The 15,752-nt window shown below is 43.1% G+C and overlaps 1 protein-coding gene across 1 annotated transcript in view; it reads right to left on the reverse strand.

Moving 5' to 3' along the window:
- LOC126262483 (cytochrome P450 6k1-like) overlaps positions 1-15,752 on the reverse strand; it is an 84,868-nt gene that overhangs the window by 58,804 nt on the left and 10,312 nt on the right. The window contains exons 2-3 of the mRNA XM_049959146.1: positions 13,045-13,271; positions 10,096-10,334 (exon numbers count right to left, since the gene is read on the reverse strand). Coding sequence (XP_049815103.1) covers positions 10,096-10,334; positions 13,045-13,264 — 459 coding nt within the window. The 5' untranslated portion in view covers positions 13,265-13,271. The remainder of the gene's footprint in view (positions 1-10,095; positions 10,335-13,044; positions 13,272-15,752) is intronic.

A 15,752-nucleotide genomic window follows, 5' to 3' on the forward strand; every position in this document is an offset into this window, starting at 1 on the left:
GCCATGGGCTGGACAATTCTCGTGTCACTGCACGGGCACTAGCACTACCAGGGTCACGTGCTGCATGGTCGGTTACAGCCACAGCAGCCTCGTGAATAACTGCCACCTCCTCTTACAGGTGCCACACCAAGCTCACCCAAGTTTTGGTATTTCATTATCATCTTCTTTAAACCATTTAATGACATTGGAGCTCTCCTCAGACCCCCTTCTTGCAGCGGTGTACCGTAGGTCTCTAGAAGAGCGTAGCGTTCCAAAGGACTGAAAAAGGGCACAGGTCATCCCCGTTTTCAAGAAGGGACGTCGAACAGATGTGCAGAACTATAGACCTATATCTCTAACGTCGATCAGTTGTAGAATTTTGGAACACGTATTATGTTCGAATATAATGACTTTTCTGGAGACTAGAAATATACTCTGTAGGAATCAGCATGGGTTTCGAAAAAGACTGTCATGTGAAACCCAGCTCGCGCTATTCGTCCACGAGACTCAGAGGGCCATAGACACGGGTTCCCAGGTAGATGCCGTGTTTCTTGACTTCCGGAAGGCGTTCGATGCAGTTCCCCACAGTCGTTTAATGAATAAAGTAAGAGCATATGGACTATCAGACCAATTGTGTGATTGGATTGAGGAGTTCCTAGATAACAGAACGCAGCATGTCATTCTCAATGGAGAGAAGTCTTCCGAGGTAAGAGTGATTTCAGGTGTACCGCAGGGGAGTGTCATAGGACCGTTGCTATTCACAATGTACATAAATGACGTGGTGGATGACATCGGATGTTCACTGAGGCTTTTTGCAGATGATGCTTTGGTGTATCGAGAGGTTGTAACAATGGAAAACTGTACTGAAATGCAGGAGGATCTGCAGCGAATTGACGCATGGTGCAGGGAATGGCAATTGAATCTCAATGTAGACAAGTGTAATGTGCTGCGAATACATAGAAAGATAGATCCCTTATCATTTAGCTACAAAATAGCAGGTCAGCAACTTGAAGCAGTTAATTCCATAAATTATCTGGGAGTACGCATTAGGAGTGATTTAAAATGGAATGATCATATAAAGTTGATCGTCGGTAAAGCAGATGCCAGACTGAGATTCATTGGAAGAATCCTAAGGAAATGCAATCCGAAAACAAAGGAAGTAGGGTACAGTACGCTTGTTCGCCCACTGCTTCAATACTGCACAGCAGTGTGGGATCCGTACCAGATAGGGTTGATAGAAGAGATAGAGAAGATCCAACGGAGAGCAGCGCGCTTCGTTACAGGATCATTTAGTAATCGCGAAAGCGTTACGGAGATGATAGATAAACTCCAGTGGAAGACTCTGCAGGAGAGACGCTCGATACGGGCTTTTGTTAAAGTTTCGAGAACATACTTTCACCGAAGAGTCAAGCAGTATATTGCTCCCTCCTACGTATACCTCGCGAAGAGACCATGAGGATAAAATCAGAGAGATTAGAGCCCACACAGAAGCATACCGACAATCCTTCTTTCCACGAACAATACGAGGCTGGAATAGAAGGGAGAACCGATAGAGGTACTCAGGGTACTCTCCGCCACACACCGTCAGGTGGCTTGTGGAGTATGGATGTAGATGTAGATGTATCAGTCGGCAATAATCTCTCAATGCAACAATGCATGAAACAGTTTCTCTCTTCTCGATATCCATGCTGTTCACTCACGTTACGACTTGTCAGGTGACGGCGTGGATGTCATACGTCATGCAAACAGTGTACAGCGCCAGATTTGCACATGGTGGCGACAACTGGATCTAATTTGTTTTCCATCTAAAGCGATTTCGCATTAAAGCATTGACATATCTACGAAGTTTCGCTGCCGTATGAAAATTGCAGCCGACACTGGATCTCCGTAAATAGCTGCACTTTAATTATGATCATCTGGTATGTTGAAAGCTGGGAGACTCATGAGAAGGGAGAAGTTTCTCTGTAGACTCGAGGAGGAGAGAAACATGAGGAGAACAGTAACAAGCAGAAGGGACTGAGTGACAGAATATGTGCTGAGACATCAGGAATAATTCCCATGTTGTAGAGGTGAAATAATATGGGAAAACAGAGACTGCAGTAGCTCTAACAAATGACTGAGGGCGTCGGGTGCGCGTGCTACTCTGAGATGAAGAGGACGGCCCAGGAGAAGAATTCGTGGTGGGCCGCATCGAACTAATCAGAAGGCTGGTGACCTAAAAGCGCAGTTATACTGCGCGAAGAACTCATCGGAGCGCTAAAAGACAGAGATGGGAACAAGTCTCCTGGAGTAGACATCAATCACTCAGAATTACTAGGATCCTTGGGAGAGCCGGTCATGACGAAACTATTCCACCTGGTGTGCAAGATGTGTGAGACAGGGGAAGTATCCTCACACCTCCAGAAGTACACAATAATCCCATTTCAGAATAAGGCAATTATTGAGGGGCGTATAATAACGAACCATGTGTTTGATAAGCCATCGTTTGTAAAATACTTGGTTCAACTGGCTCTGAGCACTATGGGACTCAACTTTTGAGGTCATCAGTGCCCTAGAACTTAGAACTACTTAAACCTAACTAACCTAAGGACATCACACACATCCATGCCCGAGGCAGGATTCGAACCTGCGACCGTAGCGGTGGCGCGGTTCCAGGCTATCGCCTAGAACCGCACGGCCACTCCGGCCGGCTGTAAAATACTGATACAAATTATTGGCAAAAGAATGGAAAACCTTTAGGGACTCCGACCTCAGAGATCCGGAATAATGTTGAAACACCTGTGAAAGTACTGACCCTTCGAATAATCCTAGAAGACAGGTTGGAAAAGGCAACTTACCTTTATAGCAGTTTTAGATTTAGAGAAATCTTTTCACAATGTTGACTGATCTATACTCTTTGAAGTTTTGAAAGTACCTGCGACAAAACACATAGAACGAAAATTGATTTACGATTTTCATGCAAAACAAACTGCAGTTGTAAGAATCAAGACGTGAAAGGGGAGGGAGTGGGTGGGTAGAAAAGGATGAGGAACAGGGTTCTGAAAGGAACCAAGGAGAAGTCTAGAAATGGAATTTAATTTCAGGAAGAAGAAATGAAAACTTTGACGTTTGAAGATCACATTGTAATTGTCCCAAAAGTGGTAAACTACCTGGGAGAACACTTGAAGTGAATGGACTATGTTGAAAACAGGTTATGAGATGAACAGCAACAAAAGTAAAACGAGGGTAGTGGAAAGTAGACGAATTAAATCAGGCGATGATGAAACAGGCAATAAAAGCAGTAGATGAGGTTTGTTAATTAGGTAGCAAAATAAGTGATGATGGTCGAAGCAGAGAGAGTATAAAATGTACTTTGGCAGAAGCATGAAAAGCATTTCTTTAAAACGAGGAATGCGTTAGCATAAAATACAAGGTGTCCCAGAAAGGGGCTTATGCAATTTTGAACATTAATCACTGAGGCGGTAATAATGATAACCTGATCCAATTTTGATTATGTGGTGCTCTCATGGCTTGTGTGTGTACCAGTACATTTGTTTTTCTTTTGTTTATTTTCAGTTGCCAGTAATCACCCGTAAACAACAAGATGGGCTGAAAACTTGTCCTTCGAACAAGGAAAGTGGATTTTTAACCGTTACTGAATATGTGAAAACGTGAATGAAGCGCAGAGGCGGTGGCGGTGCCACCGTCACATATAACAATAAGAATATTACGCGGCAGATCTGGGAGGGAAGGAAGGGTGCTTGATCTGAAGAAGGGATAGTATGCCAGGAAGAAAATAGTAACGGACGAAAGTGGGATGGGGGCAGTGGTACAAGCTTTCACAAGATCACGAAAGTAATCCATACGGCAAGCTGGGCGTGAATGAGGTGTAAGCAGATCAAACGTTCACCTCGTTTTAAAGCAAGCGAAGTAGAAACGTTACATTCCCAGATTGCTTCACGCGATGAGTGAGGGTTATCCGGATAGGCGCCCTGAATCTTGCGAATGGATTTGCGAATATCTATATTTGACTAGTGTCATTGTTTGGTCTGATGAGGTGACGTTCAACCTCAGTGGAGGGGTATCTATTGAGAGGCCAGACAAACGTGTGGTTCCTGAAGAGGGGCAGCAGCCTTTACAGTAGTTGCAGGGGCAACAGTCTGGATGACTGACTGATCTGGCCTTGTAACTTCAACCAAAACGGCCTTGCTGTGCTGGTACTGCGAACGCTGGAAGCAAGGGGAAATTAAAGCTCTAATTTTTCCCGAGGCTGTTCAGCTCTACTGTATTGTTAAATAGTGAAGGCATCCTCTTGGGTGAAATATTCCGGAGGTAAAATGGTCCCCCATTCGGATCCATGGGCGGGGATTACTCAGGAAGACGTCGTCATCAGGAGAAGCCAAACTGGCGTTCCACGGATCAGAGCGTACAATGTTAGATCCCGTAATCGCGCAGGTAGGTCAGAAAATTTAAAAAGAGGAATGGATAAGTCGAAGTTAGATATAGTGGAATTAGTGAAGTTCGATAGGACGAAGAACAGGGCTTCTGCTTAGGTGAATATAAGGTTGTAAATACAAAATCAAACACGGGTAATGCAGAAGGTTTAATAATGAATAAGAAAATAGGAATGCGGGTAAGCTACTATGAACAACATCGTAAGATTATTGTAGCCAAGATAGACACAAAGTTAACACATACGACAGTAGTAAAAGTGTATATGCTAACTAGCTCCGAAGATGATAAATAAAGTGAAGAACTGAATGAGGAGACAAAAAAAAATTATTCATATAGTCAAGGGAGATGAAAATTTAAATATGATAGAGAACTGGAATTTGACAGTAGGAAAAGAAAGAGAAGGAAAATAGTTGGTGAATGTAGACTGGGGGAAAGGAATGAAACAGGAAGCCATCTGATAGATGATCGCAAACACGTTGTTTTAGAATCATGAAAGGAGGTTGTATACGTGGAAGAGACCTGAAAGCACCGGAAGGTTTCAGATTATTTATATAATGTTAAGATACAAATTTCGGGACCAGATTTTAAATTGTAAGGCATTTCCAGGGACAGATGTGGATTCTGACCACAATGTATTGGTTATGAACTGTAGATTAATATTGAAGAAATTGCAGAAAGGAAAATAAGGAGCTGGGACATGGATAAGTTGAAAGAAGCAGGAGTTGTTGAAATTTTTAAAGAGAGAATTAGGCAATGGATGACTAGAACAGAGGAAAGGAACACAGTAGAAGAGGAATGGGTAGCTATGCGAGATGAAATGGTGAAGGCAGCAGAGGATCAAATAGATAAAATGGCAAGGCCCAGTAGAAACACGTGAACAACACAGGAGATAATGAGTTTAATTGATGAAAGGAGAATGTTTAACAGTGCAGCAAAAAAAGCTTGTGAAAAGGAATACAAGAGTCTGAAAACATGAAACTAACAGGAAGTGCAAAAAGGAAGAGCAGGAATGGCTAGATGACAACTGTAAGTATTTAGAAGCATATTTCATTAGAGGAAAGACGGATATCTCCCACAGGATAATTAAAAAGGCCTTTGGAAAAAAGAGAAGGAGCTGTATGAATATCAAGAGGATAGATGGAAAACCAGTCCTGACCAAAGAAGGGAAACTGAAAGGTGGAAGGTGTCTATAGGGGGTCCGTGCAAGGGAGAGGAAATTGAAAGCAATATTACCGAAAGGGAAGACTACGTAGATTAGTTTGGGTCGGGAGATATGATACTGCGAGAAGAATTTTACACAGCAGTGAAAGACCTAAGTTGAAACCAGGCTCCGGAGTGGATGACATTCCATCAGAATTAGTGTTGACCTTGGGAGAGTCAGCCATGACAAAATTATTCCCCCTGGTGTGCAAGATGTGTGAGACAGGCGAAATACTCTCAGACTTCAAGAAGGAGGTAATAACTGCGATTACAAAGAAAGCAGGTGCTGACTGGTGTGAAAGATACCGAACATCGGTGTAGTAAGTCACGGCTGCAAAATACTAACACGAACTTTCAACTGAAGAATGGAAAAACTCGTAGACGCTGACTTCGGGGAATATTAGTCTTGATTCCGGAGAAATTTAGGAACACGCGAGGCAATACTGACTCTACTACTTACTTTAGAAGACAGGATAGGGAGAGGCAAAGCTATGTTTATAACATTTGTAGGCGTACAGAAAGGTTTTGACAATGTTGACTGGAATACCCCCTTTAAAATTCTGGAAGAAGAAGGGGTAAAATACAGGGACCAAAAGGCTATTTACAGCTTGTCCAGAAACCAGACGGCAGGTAGAAGAGTCGATGGACATGAATGGGAAGCAGTGGTTGAGAGGGTAGTGGGACAGCGTTGTAGCCTATCCCTAATGTTATTCAGTCTCCACATTGAGCAAGCAGGCAGTGAGACATGGTTGTAATCTAGCTCCAATGTTATTCAACCTACACATTGAGTAAGCAGTAAAGTAAATCAAAGAAAAATTTGGAGTAGGGATTAAAGTCCAGGGAGAAAAAACAAAAACTTTGAGGTTTACCAATAACATTGTAATTCTGTCAAAAACAGCAAAGGACTTCGTGGCGCAGTTGAATGGAATGGACAGTGTCTTGAAAGGAGGACATAAGATGAACACCAGCAAAAGCAAATCAAGGATAGTGGAATGCAGACGAGTTCAATTAGGGGGTACTGAGAGAATTAGATTAGGAAACGAGGTACTTCAAGTAGTAGATGAGTTTTGTTATTTGGGCAGCAAAATAACTGATGATGGCCGAAGCAAAGAGGATATGAAATGTAGACCGGCAATGTCAAGGAAAGCGTTTCTAAAGAAGAGAAATTTATTAAAATAGAATATAGATTTAAGTGTTAGGAAGTCTTTTCTGAAATTATTTGTATGGAGTATAGCCATGTATGAAAGTGAAGCATGGACGATATACTGTTCAGAAAAGAAGAGAATAGAAAGTTTTGAAATGTGGTGCTACGGAAGAATGCTGAAATCTGGATGTGTACATCATGCAGCTAATGAGGAGGTACTGACTGGAAATGGGAAAAAAGACATTTGTAGCACAACAGGTCTAGACGAAGGGATCAGTTGGTAGGACACCTTCTGAGACATTTCTCTTCAGTACTAAAATTCGTGAATTTTAGCACTGAAGAGAAATGTGGGGGATAAAATTCGTAGATGAATACAGTAAGCAGGTTCAGAAGATTGTAGGTTGCAGTAGTTATTTAGAGATGAAGACACTGGATAGAATAGCATGGAGATCTGCATGAAACCAGTTTTTGGACTGGAGACCGCAACACGAACATCGATTTTTTACAAGTAACCCCCTTCCTAATAAAGCCTAGTCCATGGACGTATTCCACTTTCACCTTGAAGTTTGCTGTTTACGTATTGCTTTTCCGAATTAATGTTTCATGTTATAACTGTTCATAGTAGCCTTTTGATATTATAAAAATGGATGTTGTGCGTATGTTCCACATCACCTCCTAAACTATGATCCAGTTTCAACCAAACTCGGTACATATATCACTTACTATATGGATATCATCGCTTTGGGGGTAAGGAGACCTACCTGTCGACGGGCTGGTGAAGGGGGTAAAACTGCACAGTAGCCCACAATCTGCGTATACCCATAATTTAGTCACTCACTATTTGAGAATAAGAGCACTAGAGACTTGCAACAAACTTTGTAGTTAATTGGAACCTTTTCGAGCCTCTTTCTCACTGACAACAGCCACAAAATGATGAGAGGAAAAAAGGTTATTGCTTACTACGTTTTCGCTCTTCACACTGAAAAACTACCGCATGACGCATGACGTTTCAATACATTGCTTTTTTAGTGCTCACTGTATTGACGACTGATTTGGCAACAATATTTTCATATACCACTGAATTTACTATGGTTCAGGAGATATGACGTTATAAACACTGAGATGCGTCAAAAAGCGCTGCGTCAAGCAAGATTTTTAAATTTAGTACTTCACTGCTACAAACTGTATTCGCAACAATTTTCGCAAACAGCAAACCACATCTGCTGCTGCTGAAAAATATATCATTGTATGACACATAGTTCAGAAAATATGACGTCAAACACCAAGATGCATCAAAAACTGCCGCATCATACATGGCGTTTTAATTAATTACTTATTTACTACTAACTCTATTCACAACACATTTCTCAGACAATATCCACATACGCCACTGAATGTACCCAGAAAACTATATAACTGAACGAGACATAAGTCAGGAGATATGACGTCGTGGGTACGGAGATGAGTGGAAAACTGCGGCATCATGCATATCGTTTTAATTTATTACTTCTATACTTCTATCTTTATTCGCAACACATTTTACAAACAGTAGGTACATTTGCCACTGAATGTAGCTGCAAAATTGTATCTTTTTACAGCACGAAGTTCAGGAGATAGTCATAAACGTCGAGCTCCATGGACATGAAACTGCAGGGCGAAATTTGCCAGAGATACAGGTAAAATATGTGTGCAAATACCTATGCAGTATTTTAAACATATATGTGTAATACATTTGACATGTATGTACTTGGGCAAAGTCATGGATAAGAAGGTAATTATAAACCCCTGGAACGATTTCAACCAATTATATGTAACATATTAGTTACAATCTGGAAAGAAATGGAGGAGATGGACTGAGACAGGGGGAGGAAAGATAGGCAGAGAGAGAGGGAGGATGAGGTGAACAGTTAGAGGGGAAGAGGAAATGGACAGAGAAAGAGAAGAGGACTATCTGGACAGAGGGTGGGGAGAGGGGAGATTGATAGAAAAGGGAAAGACGAGAAGACGGAGAGGGGGGAGGAGAGGACGAACAGAGAGAGGGTGAGGAGGAGATGGACAGAATGAGAGAGGTGTAGACTGACATAAAGGGAGGGAAGAGATGGACATAGAGGGCCAGGAGGAGATGGACAGAGGGTGAGGTTGAAAGACGTGAACAGAGAGAGAGACGGCGGGGTACGTGGACAGAGAGGGGTGAAAGAGGAGACGGACAAAGAGAGGTGAGATGAGGAGATGGAAAACTAGAATAGATACATGCCTGGGAAACGCCAATATTCAGCTACTGTAGAGATAATAGTACATTCCGCCAATGGAAGCTATTGGTTACGAATGACGATAGTATTTTCTCTTCTGATTTCATATTCAGTTATGCGCAACTTCGGCGAAATAAAGTGAGTCATTACTCACAATTATCCAACCAATCTCGTAGTTCTTACAATCTTATAATTCATCGCTTTACAAAACTGTTCAAGTGAGTTGGATGCTGCGTAATTACTCGCTACCGTTAGGCAAGAAATCCGAAAATTGTGTCCCTCCTCGCGTTTTGACCGGTGACACTTGGCCATTGTTGAACGTAGCCGCGAGACAATGCCCCTGCTGTAAAAAAAATGTGCTCAGCTCCGATAGTTCCAGAGAGCCAGAGAGGGGAGAAGGGTGCCATTTACTACGCCATACCTCTGACTGTAGTGGTACCCCTTACAAACGTTGCCGGTAAACATTTCAAAGAAAAAAAGACTAGAAAATATGGAATACTGTGCTATAGAAGAATGCTGAAAATCAGATGTGTAAATTGAATGACAAATGAGGAGGTACTGAGTCGAATTGAGGAAAGAGAAATTTATGGCATAACTTTACCATTAGAGGTGGTCGACTGATACGACATTTCCTGAAGCATCAAGGACTCGTCAGTGTGGTAATGGAGAGAAGTGTGAGGGATATAAATTGCAGAGGGAAACTGAGGTTCCAATAGATGTAGGCTGCAGAAGATATGCAGAGATAAAGAGGTTTGCACAGACCAGTCTTTGGACTGAAGATCACAAGAACAACACTCGTAATTACGTTTTGTCTCTAGTAAGTTAGCTGTTCATTTGTCTATTTTCCTTCCTCTCGTAATTACTCTCAGAATCCTCCATTTTTCTTTATTCGCCGAGTCACATTCGGTTTTTGAATTGTCTCCCATTATTCTGACGTGACCAGAACAGAATGAGGAATGACAGTAATGGCTGTTGACCTGTTTTATGCTAACAGTTTTACTCTCCCTCTTAGCAGTCAGAGACCACAGTTCATTCAGAACTGCCACCTCCGTAATGAATTACACTGAACTGGCACTACTTTCAGCTTACCTTGAACATGCCCTTCAACTTGCCGGACGTGAACGTAGGCGTCAGCTTGACTCTCAGTTGCCTCCACTTGTGCCCTCCCAGGAGAAACAGGTTGTAGTTGAGAGGCTCTTCATCGTCGATGAAGAATCCTCTGTCTACGAAGGTTGAACTATCCTTCACGAGTATGTGGCGTATCAGGTCTGGATCGCGTACCAGAAGGTGTGGCCGGCGGAAGGAATAGAACCCAATAAAGCGTCCTCCTGGAAAAAGAAAAACGCAGAAAAGGCAAGTGAGTGAGAGCATTGGAAGAACAGCTCACGCACTAAATTAAACATGTACAAATGTGTGACTGCTACTACGCGATTCTGTGCTGATTAAACTTAAGGAAAACGTAATAAATTGAACATAATACATTTAATGAGTGATATTTGTATTACGCTATGTTTCGTAAGTCTGTAAAGGTCTCAAGAAGGCAACGTCACGGTATTTCTGATTATATTTTTCGATCTGTTCATCTCCTCTCTCCCCCCTCCCCCCCCCCCCCCCCCCTTCACCCATTTAGCATAATGCACTTCCTCCAGTGATTCTTCAGTTGTCAGCTTCCATGGTCAGAGGTGGACCAACGCGTTATTGACTTGCTCATTTTCTGAAGCTCTTTGTCTTGAATAAATCGTCCAATTTTCGGAAATTTTAATCATTTGTTTGTCTGAAACTTCCTGGCAGATTAAAACTGTGAGCCGACCGAGACTCGAACTCGGGACCTTTGCCTTTCGCGGGCAAGTGCTCTACCATCTGAGCTACCGAAGCACGACTCACGCCCGGTACTCACAGCTTTACTTCTGCCAGTATCTCGTCTCCTATCCTCCAAACTTTACAGAAGCTCTCCTGCGAAACTTGCAGAACTAGCACTCCTGAAAGAAAGGATATTGCGGAGACATGCCTGGCATCCCCCAGGCTGTGGCTAAGCCATGTCTCCGCAATATCCTTTCTTTCAGGAGTGCTAGTTCTGCAAGTTTCGCAGGAGAGCTTCTGTAAAGTTTGGAAGGTAGGAGACAAGATACTGGCAGAAGTAAAGCTGTGAGTACCGGGCGTGAGTCGTGCTTCGGTAGCTCAGATCGTAGAGCACTTGCCCGCGAAAGGCAAAGGTCCCGAGTTCGAGTCTCGGTCGGCACACAGTTTTAATCTGCCAGGAAGATTCATATCAGCGCACACTCCGCTTCAGAGTGAAAATCTCATTCTTGATTTGTTTGTCTGTTCATGTACATCAGATCTACCGATTTCTGTCCCATCCGGATATTCTTTCGTGGTGCGTATGTGTCTCAAGTGTGTATTTCAGCAACGGTTCTAAGAGCCGTCGATGTTTTATGGAAAGTCCTCGTTGAGTTCAGTCGTTGCGGGTGCGGTTCGTGTCCATACACAGGATAGGTTCTCTCCTGCTGCGCTATCTTCCTTTGCTTATTCGCAGCTACACTATGTGATCAAAAGTATCCGGACACCTGGGTGAAAATGAATTACAAGTTCGTGGCGCCCTCCATCGGTAACGCTGGAATTCAATATGGTGTTGGCCCACACTTAGCTTTGATAACAGCTTCCATTCTCGGAGGTATACATCCAATCAGGTGCTGCAAGGAATGGGGAATGGCAATCAATTCTTCACGGAGTACTGCACTGAGGAGAGGTAACCATGTCGGTCGGTGAGGCCTGGCACGAATTCGGCCTTCGAAACATCCCAAAGGTGTTCTATAAGATTCAGGTCAGGACTCTGTGCAGGCCAGTCCATTACAGGGATGTTATTGTCGTGTAACCACTCCGCCACAGGTCGTGCATTATGAAGTGGTACTCGATCGAAAGATGCTATCGCCATCCCCGAATTGCTCTTCAATAGTGGGAAGCAAGAAAGTTCTTAAAACATCAATGTATGCCTGTGCTGTGATAGTGCCACGCAAAACGACAAGGAGTGCAAGTCCCCTCCATGAAAAAAACGAGCGCACCATAACACCACCGCCTCCGAATTTTACTGTTGTCACTACACGCGTTGTCACCATACCCACACGCTGCCACCGGTTCGCCGCCTTGTGTACCGTGATTCTTCACTCCACACAAAGTTTTCCCACTGTTAAATCGTCTGATGTTTACGCTCCTTAAACCAAGCGATGCGTCGTTTGGCATTTACCGACGTGATGTCATTGAAAGCTACGTTCACGTGTTAGGCGTATCTTGAAATATACCAAACAAGACATGGTGCTACAGGCTAGCAACGTGCCATTACAGAAGTCCGTAGAGTTTCACTTTGACTAACTTGCTATGATCCTGCCAGTGTCCGTACAATATCGTTCCTTGTGGAGACTTTTCACTTTCAGCCAATGCAGTGCCTCTTGGAAGTGAGAGGTCTATCAGGTACCACTCCTAGAGATGTGTGGGCCTCACAGTGTTCCAGTTAGACACTTGACCACACTTTTCATTTATCACTTCTTATTTCTAGTTTTTGTTCTTGTTGGCAGCGACCGTTATCGTAACCCTTGCCGCTTCACCACAACCATTTCTACATCAGGGGTTGCTCTCTCTGTTCTGCCTCTACCGACGCTGTGTTGATGCCCCTCCCCAGTGGTTTACCTTCCTTACGTCCCCCGTTCTGATTTCCACCGATTAACCACATGCTTCAGATGATGTGCCTGTAACTACAACACTCTCCTAAACAGTTTCTTTCCAGAAAGACGATTTTTCTTATCAAACTTGTAAGTAAAAATGGGGTAGAGTTCAGAGTGGATTTATTTGCATATATTATAGCTTTACTTATTGAGAAGTTAGTAGAATTATGAGATGACTTTGAAATGGGATCACCTTACACGATGTAGGGCAGGAAGTTGTTGATGTGTTGGTGTTTCCTTTATAATTAAACAAGAGTGACTTTCGTCATCGCGCCGATAAGCAAACGTTACCGCGAGGCGAGATCTGTCACGAATTACCTACCTGGTAACTGTTTGTACAAGTCGTAAGCCCAGTCTGGAAGAGTCTGCTGGCCCAGCAAGCACTTCTGCACGTTTCCGAACGGGAAGCTTGGCTCCACATAGGGCACTCCCTTGTTTTTCCAGTATTTGTAAGCACGGTCGAACCACAAGTAGAGAGTGAAATAGGCCACCGACAGAACGACGAACAGTTCTGTCATCCAGGAGTCGAAGTAGAGAGCCATCTTCAGTCTGGAACACAAATAAAGAAACGGCGTTATCATTCCATGCGATTAAAGTATAATTTCAACATTCAGTAAGGAGTAATTAGCAGAGCGCTTATGAAACGTGTAAAGTAAAAGAGCGATACAGTGCGTAAACGAAAACTGTTTACATCATAGCATAGTGTTGCAGGGAAATGCAGTGCGAACGAATTCACGAAATACTTGCTGTCGATCAAGCCCGGAAACAAACCTCGAACTGGCCTACAAGCGCCACGTAAGCTACATAGAGTGCGCACTGGATGACTACTACAGACAGTGTCTTCTAGCTCTCTTATGCCACCGGCTTAATCAGATGTTTCGTTACAATTTAAATGAAACTTTCTCGTGAGGGTAATGAAATAAAAAACTAATTACGTTTACAATTGGACCTAAATTTTTATAAGCACAGTAGTTTAGTACTAGGAAGGCCAAACAACAAATGGATGTAATTTTATGCTGTGAAAATTCACCATATTTTGAGGTAACATTTCCACAAACGTCAGTTTTACATTGTGTAGGTGCAAGAAGAATAAATTGTTAATAGTCAAGGACGATTCTAGCGAGAAAAAAAAATGAAGCCGTGTTACCACGTAAGCATAGTAACTTACGTGGCTTTTGTAGGCCGATTTGAGGCTGTTGCCAACAAGTATTCTACATCAATCTGTTCGTCCATACTTCACCTACACGACTGTGGTACGCTGTTAACAGTTATCATTTACGCCGTGTATAAACAAAAAATAATAGAAATTCGTTAAATTTCGTTACAGGATAAATCACTCAAATTTAGAGATTATCAGTTTAAATAAGTTTCTAGGATTATAATTTACGAACAACTTAAATTGGATCTGTTGCATAGAAGATATTGCGGAGAAGGCGAACTAAAGACTGTGTATAAACGGCAGAACACTTAGCAGTTCGATAAATCTACTAAAGACACTGCCTAGTCTTCGTTTTTCTGTCATCTGCTGTAGTATTGCTGCACGGTGTAAGATCCTTACCAGATACGGTGGACGGAGGATACCGAAACAGTTCAGTGAAGTGTAGCTCTTTATGTAATAGAGGAGAGTGTATCACAGATTTGATAAGCGAGTTCAGCTGGCAATTATGAAAACAAAGGCATTTTTCGTTGCGCCGAGATCTCTTAGAAATTACTGTTACCAGCTTTCTCCTCAGAATGCCAAAATACTTCATAGAGTTCCACCTACGTAGTGGAAAGCCGGCCGCGGTGGCCGAGCTGTTCTATGCGCTTCAGTCCGGAGCCACGCGGCTGTTACAGTCGCAGGTTCTAAATTCCGCCTCGGGCATGGATGTGTGTGATGTCCTTAGGTTAGTTAGGTTTACGTAGTTCTAAGACTAGGGGACTGATGACCTCAGATGTTAAGTCCCATAGTGCTTAGAACCATCTGAACGCCGGCCGGTGTGGCCGAGCGGTTCTAGGCGCTTCAGTCTGGAACCGCGCGACAGCTACGGTCGCAGGTTCGAATCCTGCCTCGGGCATGGATGTGTGTGATGTCCTTTGGTTAGTTAGGTTGAAGTAGCTCTAAGTTCAAGGGGACTGATGAGCTCAGATGTTAAGTCCCATAGTGCTCAGAGTCATTTTTTTTTGAACCATCTGAACCATTTTGAACGTAGTGGATAACGATCATCTTGATACGGCAAGATATATCAGTGTTGGGACGGATGGATGTACTGTACGTGCTCAAGGTGGAGAGTAGACGGTGCACACCTGTCCAAAGATTAATACATCAAAGAAGGAGAAACGCTGCGAACCGGAATGTTTGTGACGAAGCGGCAGTAACGGTATGAAAAGAAGCGCATCCGAAATGTCTGTGCTGTAATCGTAGCCTCGATTGTCTGCAATGCATTTTCGTAGATAAGATAAAATTCAGCGAGATTTAGTAGATTACACGTAGTTATCGCTGTTGGTACTCGTCTAAAGGCAATCTGAAATAAAAAAAAGAACTCTTCACACGCTCTCTGTGGACAACAGTGAAGTGCACGGCAGAGGGTACTTCCCATTGTACGAGTTATTAGGGCTTCTTTACGGTCCATTCACGTATGGAGCTTGGGAGTAATGATCATTTAAATGCCTCTGCTTGCTGTAATTAATCTGATCTTAATTGGAAAGATTTTTCCTATCCTTCCATCAAGGAGGCACCTTTCCTTCGCAAAGTATGAGAACAATGTGCGCAAGTTAAGTGTAGGTGATTGTAATGGGGGTGTGCGTAGTGCAGTGTCATGTTCGTGTTGGAGGTGATGTCAGAAGGGAGAAGGTGAAACCTGATGCTGGCACATAGCCTACCCCTCTCGAAAAGCAATATCCGGGCCGCGCCGATCTTAATGTTCTCAATCGATGGACGGATCACCGTTAGCAGCGTCACATGCCTTTACTTCTGAGCGACTCCGGAGAGGTTTGGTATTTAAACCAGTACCTTGTCGCAGAGTCTGCTGATCAGAAACTTTACACCGC

Source organism: Schistocerca nitens, chromosome 6 (assembly GCF_023898315.1).
Source record: "Schistocerca nitens isolate TAMUIC-IGC-003100 chromosome 6, iqSchNite1.1, whole genome shotgun sequence".
Classification (NCBI taxonomy): domain Eukaryota; kingdom Metazoa; phylum Arthropoda; class Insecta; order Orthoptera; family Acrididae; genus Schistocerca; species Schistocerca nitens.